The 10,344-nt window shown below is 46.5% G+C and overlaps 1 protein-coding gene and 1 non-coding gene across 3 annotated transcripts; both read right to left on the bottom strand.

Annotated features, from left to right (window-relative positions):
- Positions 1–532: 532 nt before the first annotated feature.
- On the bottom strand, positions 533–10,037 carry EIF5 (eukaryotic translation initiation factor 5). Of its 2 annotated transcripts, none has more exons than XM_048485496.1 (12): positions 9,889–10,037; positions 9,452–9,706; positions 7,152–7,447; positions 6,968–7,049; positions 6,073–6,245; positions 5,464–5,575; positions 3,534–3,679; positions 3,223–3,378; positions 2,749–2,910; positions 2,412–2,576; positions 1,277–1,414; positions 533–917 (listed from the first exon to the last, which is right to left on the bottom strand). In XM_048485496.1, the coding sequence occupies exons 4-12, from the start codon at positions 7,005–7,007 to the stop codon at positions 828–830; spliced, it is 1,182 nt and encodes a 393-aa protein (XP_048341453.1). In that variant the 5' UTR covers positions 7,008–7,049; positions 7,152–7,447; positions 9,452–9,706; positions 9,889–10,037; the 3' UTR covers positions 533–827. The 2 variants fall into 2 exon arrangements, with proteins under 2 accessions (XP_048341453.1, XP_048341451.1); XM_048485494.1 differs by having other exon boundaries at positions 6,968–7,051; positions 7,155–7,447.
- On the bottom strand, positions 5,162–5,281 carry LOC125427617. Its single transcript, XR_007243734.1, has one exon. It is a non-coding gene; the product is annotated as a small nucleolar RNA SNORA28 (small nucleolar RNA).
- Positions 10,038–10,344: the final 307 nt, after the last annotated feature.

Here is a 10,344-nt window from a genome sequence, read left to right as displayed (position 1 = left end):
TGCACACAATAATTAAGCAAAAAGAAGCTGCAAACACAAGGGGTATTTATCTAGTGTTAAGATTGGGTAGCTGTGCCTGGTAACAAATCTGCCTTTCAGAATCACATCCTGGTACTCCTGGGTCTTGCATCCAATACTAACCAGGAACAACTGAAATCAGGCTAGCATGGGCCAAACTTGCCACCAGCATAGCGTGGGTGATAACCATTAGACTCCCTTCTTTCTGTTAGCAGAATAACCACATTTCACCCTTCTCTGGAGTAGCTTTCCTTATGTAATACCTGACCGCACACAGGTGTTAACCCATCTACCCAAAAAGGTCATGGTGATAGATTGAAACTAGAACATGCAATGTTATTATATCCTAAGCAACTGAGGAAAAAAGGGCTGGGAGACCTAGCCATCAAAATTCTCCTAACATCCTATTATTTGAGGTTTCTGGCCCTATAAGGATCTACAAGTCCAGGAAACAAAGACTGTATGGCACCCAGCGGTTCCCCGTCAAGGAATAACCAGGAGAAGCACACCACAATTGAAGATTCCAAAACCAAATCCTTTATTTTTTCACAACTGTATAAATGTGTTCCAAGTATTTATGTCCAAGACAGGTTTAAAAGAAACATGCTGCTCAGCAAACCTGGATCAGTTTGCTGGTGTATTAACTCCTCTCATCTGTTAAGCTTAATTACAATACCAGTCATGGTAAGATATAATTTTTTGAGTTCAAAGAAGTGTAGCACAATGTCGCCTGTGCACATATGTTGCACTTCTGGCAAAAGATCCAGAGAGGTATGCAGTGTTAACACTGGGAACTAAGTTGGTTCACTTTAAATAGCATCAATATCAATATCATCATCCTTGGTTGCAGGCTTCACAGTCTCAACTTTAGGTACACTGGCTGTCTTGGAGTACACCACCTGCAAAATAAGCAAAGCGCTGTCTTAAGCAAAGTGTTGTCTTGCCTGTTCTGAGGCACTTTCACACAGCCTGGGTACTTTTAAAGTGATGGGAATGTGGCATGGGATCACTTGATTTAGATGGCTATATTCCAGTGCATGGACAAACCAGCAGCTGGAACAGGAAGCATAATAGTAATGAAAGTCCTGTACTCCCAACACCTACCATCAAACTTGCTTCCTGTCTATCACAATAAACTAAAGGGGGAAAGGGAATTGGGGGCCAAACTGCTGTGCATGTTACCACGGTACTAAAATCAGCCTGAGACAGGCTTTGTGACAATTCCCAGCACTGACAGGATTCCCCACTGTGGAATTACCTCAATATTTTCATCTTCATCTTCCTCCTCCTCATTACCAGATGACTCCTCTTCAGCTTCTTTCAGCCATTTAATGAACGGCTCTGCTTTGACACGAATTTCTTTGGCAAGCTCTTTAGAGACATATTTCTTTGAGGCCTACAAGAGACAGTTATGCAACATTAACATATTAATACCATGTTTCCCTACAACATCAAGCATGAGCATTTCCCCACACGTTTAACACACAAGTACCCGTGTTAAAGAAGAGATTCCTGCTAGTTTCATCTGGGATTCAGCACTGGAACATACACTATGAGGACCCCAACCAAAAGATTTCTGCAACCTTGAAACACATTAGGTGGGCCAATCTCCTACAGCCCTTTGAAATGCTCCCTTCTTACAAGCATCCGTAATTTGACAACCTAGGCACTTGCAGAACCCCACTGCAAGTCCTACTATCAACAATGTGAATGCTTCCCAGGAAAGAAGGGCACTGCAAAACTGAGCCTTCCCCCACGCCATATATTCCTCTAGTCCAGTGATGGTGAACCTTTTAGAGACTGAGTGCCTGGGGAGGAGCAAGGGGAAGGTGCATCTGGGTGCAAGATCCTGCACGTAAGCCCTGTTATTGCAGTTCGCCATGTACCCACCGTCTCCTGCCTCTGGAGTGCCCTGGAATACCCTTGCCCACAGCCCCAGCTGGCCGTGCAGGCCCAGTGTGCCATGCATCGCACTCCTCACCCCCTTGGCGCTATGCCCAAACTGGGACGACAGTGCGCGTGCCCACAATGAGGGCTCTGAGTGCCACCTCTGGCACAAGTGCCATAGGTTCGCCATCACTGTTCTAGTCTATAGCTATAATCCACAGAACATAGTCTTGTTTCAGCAGTTAGTCACTTCGCCCAACACTGCCCCCACCCCAAAAGGGAAGAGTCTCCAGACAAAGATCTAAGTTCTCCTACATTACTTTTCAGACAATCACCCTCTTCCCTAGAGGACTAAGAGCCTGTTAGTGTGGAACTTAATGTGACTCTCTCCACTCCATGGAGTGACAAGACTCACGTGCCCATATGCCAAAGCCAAAAACTTGCTACATTTATACTGCTGGTAAGAAATTCATCTTAAAGGGTTTTTGTTTTTATAAAACACAAACCTTCTCTGCCCAGCCCAGAATGACTTCTTCTTCTAGTAAATCTGCATCATACATTTCCTTCAGGATATGTGGAATTTTATTAATCAACTGAGCCTGATGCATGGCTACTACACACTCCAAGCCATGAAGAAGGTATCTCTGAGCTTTCTTGTTGTTGTGGCAAAACTGAGGAAAAAAAGTTTAAGAAAAACATAAGCTCACTCCGATGCCACACAAGGTCCTACAAGCAGATCAACTGATCTTTAACAATGGATACATTACCCAATCCCCAAACCTCATAAATCTGCAAGATGCTGAAGCCAAGCAAAATATTTGAACAATCATCAGCAGAACTTACACGCAAGAAATGCCGCCTGTATTTCTTTATTTGTTCTCTTATTTTATCATCGAAGAGGACTTCAGTCAAAACCAGGGGGCCCATAGCTTTGACATCCAGCCTCTCTGCTTCCGCTACAATGTCCTTGTCCGAAGTCTCTATGACGCCTTCTTCCTTCTTTTTCTGGGGAAACAAGCAGTTTTGCTAAATCAAAATGGTGCTACGGCTCCACATACCAGCAAAGCAGTCTGTTTTAATGGAATTTATTCTTACAGATTAATGGCTGGGTCTCCAGGGATCTCAGCACTGGTCTAATTAAAAAGGTTATGCCATTAGAGTCAACTCAGATCTGGGGTTTGCAACCTGCGGCTCTCCAGATGTTCATGAACTACAATTCCCATCAGCCCCTGTCAGCATGGCCAACTGGCAGGGGCTGATGGGATTTGTAGATGGGGACTCAGAAGCCCGACAGACCACACACAGATGTGCTTTTACCTTGACAAAGTCAAAAAGTATGTTGACTCTCTCTTCAACAGTTCTTTCCAGATCATCAGTAAGTGTTAGGACTTTCGCATGATCGCTGATTTCATCCATTCTGCGCCTCTGGGCTTCTTCAGTTGTGTCTTCACCCCAGTCATCATCGTCATCCTCCTTGAAGAAGGAGGTTAATAGCAAAAGCCACTTCCAGAAAGCAACTTAATTTCCCATCCCCAGTTCCTGGCTTAACCCATTGCTTTTCAAGTGCTTTGCTGTTTATGACTGGACTACAGATGCTTCCTGCGTTCAAAGCAACCACATCTACTTACCGCTACATTTGGAGGGCTCAGCTCTTCCGGCGGCGCAGATTGTGGCGGTGGCGTCTCAGTATTAGACACAGAACCATTCTCTTTATCCTTGCCTTTTCTATTCTTCTTTTCTTTCTCTTTCTTGCCTGTACCAGTGTCACTGCTCTCTGTAGACACAAAAATTACCAGTTGGTTTTGAACATTCGCAACTGAGTCTTTGCTAGCTTTTCGCTTTTCAGTCTTAGCTACCTAACAGATATCTAAATACGGTATAGAACAGGGGTAGGGAACCTGCGGCTCTCCAGATGTTCAGGAACTACAATTCCCATCAGCCCCTACCAGCATGGCCAATTGGCCATGCTGGTAGGGGCTGATGGGAATTGTAGTTCCTGAACATCTGGAGAAGCCGAAGTTTCCCCTACCATGGTAATAGAGGCTAACTTGCTTCGGGAAAGGGTAGTTAGTTGGTGTTTAGTCCTGGTTAGCATGTTTTGTGTAAGTTAACATGGAAAGAAGGGTCAACCAGAAGGAAAATCTGATGCCTATTAACACATTATTGTACTTTGCAGCCACTGGATATCTCAGCAATTTTAGGGGTTTATGCCCCTCTTGTAACTGCCTAAACCAGGGGTCTGCAACCTGCGGCTCTTCAAATGTTCATGGACTACAAATCCCATCAGCCCCTGTCAGCATGGCCATGCTGGCGGGGGCTGATAAAATTGTATCCTATGAACATCTGAGAGCTCCATGGAGTTGAAGACCCCTAGCCCTAAGCACTGAAACTCTATTCCCTTTTTTCCAGTGGCACTGAACCGGGTTCTGACAAGAATGCAAAGCTGATCGACGCAATCTTCCCATCTACCTTAAGACTTCAACGGCATCTCTGTTCAGAGTCAGAGTTCACAACAGATAGATTTCAGACTTCTACACTATTAAAACGGTGCATTAATCAGGTCATCTTCCCATTGAAGTTAGACCAGCAGCAACTCTTCCAGGCTCTCAGGCCAAGGTCACCTGATCCTTAGTAGGGATGCCAGGGATTGAACCTGGGATCTGCTACATGCAAAGAAGGCGCTCTGCCAGTGAGCCACAGCACTTCCCCAAGTACAGATCAACTGTTTCCTTGAATGGCAGACTTTGCAGGATAAAGAGTCATTCAAATGCTCACTTTCGCTACTGTTGTGAACACATCAGCCAACAAGAAGCAAGTTCAGATCTCAGAACAAATTATTTACTAGTGGCACTAAGTGTTCATGGCACCCCTTTTTTTTTTGTAGCCAAAGGGTTTCCTTGGCTGGAATTGACTAGCCGTTGTAGAGTTTCATAGTCTCGGGATTCACAGCCTGCCAGCCGATGGTTATAAAATGGTCAGATTGTCGCTAATGCCTGGCTCCTCCCCAGCAGTACTTGCCAGCTGTGGGGTGCAGGGAAATGGGATCAGCAGAACTTACATTTGCTGTATGCCACTGGATTTTCCTTTCCACCAGGGCAAATTGCATGCTGCTTCCATAAGCATATTTGCCCCCTGCCCCCAAACAGGGCTTTGTTATAACTCAGAAATTACTTGGCAGTGGAAATACCACACAGCTAAAAGGCCCTCATTTGCTATCAGACTGCACTTTTACTCACGAAGAATATGAGCAACTGAGAATGTCCGAGTCTACGTAACAGATAACCTCACGTTATCTCTGGAATAGGAAAGACTATATTTACTTTAGCAAGCTTAAAATTGAGGCAGACAACTAGATATCAACCACAGAGTGTTGCTTGCATTAAGAATTCATCGGATCAGTTTTAGCAGATCACGATCGCAATGCCAGCTTGCTATCCATTCAGACATTTGCCTTGAAAAGCCAAACGTGTCTGAAATACCATGCTACAGCAGTCATCCAAGTCTATTTACTTAAAATGTTAGGCCAGTACCAAAGACCAGGACACATAAGAGACTTACCAGGTGGGTTTTTGAGGATGAACGTGCAGAGTTTATGGTTTGTGTCAAGCATGCCTCGATAGCCACAGGCTTTGCAAGAGTTACCAATAGTTTGTTTCTTAGGATTGACATGCTGCCAAAGAAGAAACAGTTTTAATGTTTGCTTCTCAAACCAATTAAAATTTCAATAAAACTCCCATCCTACTTATAGCCAATAACTATTGAAGAGTAACTAGTACCATGTACAGGCATTCAAGTGTTATAAAACTTAACCAACACACAACTGTTGCCTGGAATGCCAGCTCAAATATTAGAGCATAGACTGAAGAAAAAACATCAGCCTGGAAATAGGCTTTGACTGTTATCAGCGTAGAGCGGGTAACGGGCTTGGAACTGAAGATCTATTGGTAACATGGACCGAGCCTACACTTTCCGACTGCCAGTGGAATTCATTGCCTCAAAAAGTGGTGGAGTCTCCTTTGAAGGTTTTTAAACAGAGGCTGGATGATCATATATCAGGAGTGGTTTGACTGTGTGTTCCTGCATGGCAGCGGGTTGGACTTGATGGTCCTTGCGGTTTCTTCCAACTATATTATTCTATTCATATTTTGAATATGACCTCTGACTTACCAGATCAGTTTCAGGATTCTCACATTCAGGACAGAGAACAAATTTTTTAATGAACCCATCCAACATGTCTTGTAGCTTATTCGCCTCATGAGATCCATTGACAATGAAACGGTCATTCTTAACATCAAACTGGGTCTGCGCTCCCAGTTCACAACCAAAAAATTTGGTGGGATCTTCCAAGAGAACATAAAGGAGAGAAAAATATTACTTAGGTTCTGCAATAATTTGCCTTCCTGGCCACATTTCTACTTACAGTGCTGAGGAGACACCATTCAAGTTTCCCAATACTTTCAACTGTGGTGATACATACATCATTTCCTCACATTACAAGACTTCCATTTTTAAAAAATAAAGATGCTCTTATCAATTCTCAGAAAACTAGGCTGCAAATTGCCCTCCTGGCAACTGTGGTAAGCTACATCATCACTTAACAGCAGCTAAAGTACACTGTGCTGTTCTTCATCGCTACTTTACATTAGCCACAATCAGTTTTTTCAACACTTGAAAAAAAACAACACAGGACTTTCCTTCCACAGCCGAAAAAGGCTGTGTTGGGGGTGACAGGATCTGTAGGGAAGAGAACTGTGTAGGTTGGGGGCTGTAATAAGGATGAGAAATGGGCAAGATTATTAGGTTGGCTGAACCAATCCATGGTCACATGAGGCTGCCCAGAGCTGCTTTCTTTTCATTTTAAAAGCTACTGACTCCTGGAATGAAATTAAGTTGCATGAACAGCCACCACACGAGTCTAATCCTCATCTTGCACTTCTAAGTGAAGCAACAGCAATTGCATTTGAACCATTCTGTTAACACAGGACACCTGATATTATTAGGCAATGCATTTCTGCAAAGGCTTGTACCAAAAAAAGCCTTTGAATAGTACTACAAAACTTACACGTAGGAGGCCGATTAAGCGCCTTTGCAACGTCAACCATGTTGACTATAACTGTCTTTATCCCATTTCCTTTGCCCTCAACCTGGAAAGAGAAAAAATATGGTAAGGGAAGCACACCTCAAGGATATCAGAAGGTTCCTAAAGAAGTGCTGGGAATTTTAAATTTAAGAGGCAGGATGGCTACCTTTAGCAATCATCATCAGACAGGGCATTTTTTGTAGCATGATAGAACTTTGGATCTGAAACAATTGCGGTTGACGTGTGACAGACATTTTGGCTTATTAGTAGCTTTATCAATAAGATGCAGAGATCTTTGATTGCAACTTTTTGGTATCTTCTGTCTGGAGAAGACGTGATGACATAAACGACTGCAAGAGTTCTCGGTCTCTGACATGAAAAATTTTTCGCCACCGAGGCTGTGTGGTTCTTGTTTGTATGCTATATTTCCCCAATACAGGTACCAATGGCTGCGCAACAGCTCTGCAAGGGTAACAAAACAAGATGTTTAAATTTGTCAACACTGTGCAGACAGAACTTTCTCAAAAATCTTTTTCTGCAGTTCAAATGGCAAATCCTTTATTCTTTTCTTATTTCACTTTGCACTGCAAGAAATACAAACAGAAAGAAAAGAGCACGTGTGCATTTTAACTTCTGACTCCTAACACTGCCAGAACTAAATAATTTATAGTGCCTTTTTAATAGTCAGTATTTCAACACACTGAGAGCTGCCACCATCACTGATATAATCTGCTGCTTGGAAAGGGGAGGGGAATTTGAGGAATAACAATCAAGAAGCTTAAAAGTGAGGCCAAGTTATGCCTACTTGTTTAATGTCTAGAGATCCACTTACGTGATACAATGTGTGAGTCAGTTATATTGCAAATCATCTTTCTTGGACTTTAAAAGTAACACTGTTTCACATGTTTCTCAATAATCAACCAAAAACTTCTTTGTTCAGTTACACTAGCTAATGTTTTACAGCACTTTAGGACTCTTTTTGCCAAACATTCGCTATAGCTTTGTTTGCCGCCTTTCTAGGCGGAAAGGGTGTAGTTCTAAACCATATTGACACACACACAAACAGAATGAATATGAACCTAGAGATTCCCACTTACAGAGGTAAAATTTTCATCCAAAATCTTGCAGCCTATAGAATGACCTAACTACACTGTCATATTGCACTAGGACGATGCGACCAATTAGGCCGCAAGAGTTAACTGCAGCCTATACAACAAATCTGTTTGAACACAAACGTCATCCCACAAACTGCCTGTGACAGAGTCAGCTGTTTGTTTTTCTGCTCTACAGAATCGAGCTTGTTTCATCCAGAACTTCCAAACAGAGAACCTTTCATCAGATGAGACAAAAGCCCTACACCCTCAAGCATGAAACGTCCCTCAGCCCATCCACCAGATGACTGAACACATGGCCTGCAGCAGCATCAAACACAACACCTCACAAAGAAATTGGAAAGGGGGGGGGGGGATACCTCCACAAAAAAAAAGAATGACTCCCAGCTTTTTAAATTCACAACCTGCCTGGCAATAAAGCCATTCAGCGTGAAGCAGTCGGGTAATAAATACCACTTCCTTTCCTCACCCCCCCCTCGTGTTAGAATGACTCAGAAATGCAGCAATTAAAGCATTGAGTCAGCCTGAAACGCCAGGCGGTGGCAACGTGTCGCGCACGCGCCCCTCTCCGGGCCCCCATCAACGCCCCCCCTCAAAACAAACAAGGGGGGAGCGCCAGGCCTCTTCCTCCTCCACCCACCTCTCCCTCCTTCCCACGCTGCTGGTTTAGGAACTGCGCCACAGAGGCCGCTCTATCCCCCCCCGCCCCGCATCACGAGGAGGGAGGCGCGGAGGACGGGGCAGCCGCCATCTTGTCGGGGAACCGGAGGGAGGGGGCGCCCTCCGCACGAGAGAGGAAAACGCCCCCCCCCCACACCCCGGGCGGGTGCAACTTTTTTCTTTCCTCCCTTCCCCCCGCAACAACAGGCAGCCCCGCTTTTGTCCCCCCCCCTTTCTGACTCCCCCCTCGAAGCCTATTAGCGAGCACAAAATGGACGTGGCATCCTCACCCGCCCCTCGTGCTTTTAACGCCACAGGAGAGATTGTAAATAAGGGGGGGGCGCGCGGAAAAACTCTCCCCCCTCCTCTTCAAAGGCGTCTTGTTTTCGACCCAGCTCTCCTCACAGTAGGATCAATCCATCCCGTAATTTTAATCATGAGGAAACGGAGCTTCCTCTCCCCCCGTCCAAATGGAAGCTTCCTCTTCCCCCCCATCCAAATGGAGATTCCTCCTTTTCTCCCCCCGGTCTAAGTGGAAGCTTCCTCTCTCTCCTCTTCCCCCCCCCGGTCCAAATGGAAGCTTCCACTTCTCTTCCCCCCCCACTGTCCAAATTGAAGCATCTTCTTCTCTTCCCCCACCCCCATCCAAATGGCGATTCCTCCTCTTCTCCCCCCCCCCCCCCCCACAACTCACCGTTTTCGTCCAATACAGACATAAACCCAACGCTGCTCGCCCCGGGCTGTGACGAAGCCGAACCGGTGTGTGGAAGACGAAAAGAAAAATAAAGGGGTCGGCGAGGGGCTTCAACGGAGCGCCCCGGACGCTGTGGCGGTCTCCTGTGAGAGGCGAGGGCGGAGGAGGCGGGCGCCGCAACCGCCAGGAGAGGGGAGGGGGGTCCGAGCGTCCTGAGGCGGGCGGGGTTCAGCGGGAGCAGCCGTGCCGGTCACTCTGGCGGGAGAGAAACACACCGAAGGGGCATGGTTAAAGAGAGGGCGGTGGGGGGGAGGGGTGGAAAGGGGGCCGCGCACGCGCAGAGCAAACCTGCCGCGGCGCCACCGTGAAGGTTTTGAAAAAAAACCGACAGAAAGGGGGGGGAGGGGCAGGGCTGGTAATGGCCGTCGAGCGCTTACCTCTAGAATGTTCTCGCTCCGACTGAACAACGTCGTCGCCGAGGCTGGGATCAATCAGCCGCCCGAGAGGCCCCGCCCGTCCCGCCGCGCGATTGGCTCCGCTCTTCGGCGTCCGTCGCCCTCGTTGGTCGAGCCGCCCTGTCAGTCACGGGTTGCCCTTGTAACCGCCCCCTTTGTTCTCGTATCCCCCGCCCCCCCACCGCTAGCGCTGGAAAGGACATCGCGTTTACAAGGCGGATCCGAGTCTCGCGAGAGCGGCAGAGGGGAAGAATGAGTCAGTGCTTGGCCGCCAGAGAGCGGGGGAGGGGCGGGAGGTGCGGCGCGTTCTTTCTTCCCCTCCCTCGGTTTGAGGGGAAAGTCGAGTTTTGTTAGGCAGTGGCGGGTGGGAAATGGCCAATAAAAAACAACACGCAACCATCTTTATTTTGCTCTCGCTGCAGCCTGGCTCCCCCCCCC

This window comes from Sphaerodactylus townsendi, linkage group LG02 (genome assembly GCF_021028975.2).
Source record: "Sphaerodactylus townsendi isolate TG3544 linkage group LG02, MPM_Stown_v2.3, whole genome shotgun sequence".
NCBI classification, from domain to species: Eukaryota; Metazoa; Chordata; class Lepidosauria; order Squamata; family Sphaerodactylidae; genus Sphaerodactylus; species Sphaerodactylus townsendi.
This window is presented reverse-complemented; position numbering and strand designations above follow the sequence as displayed.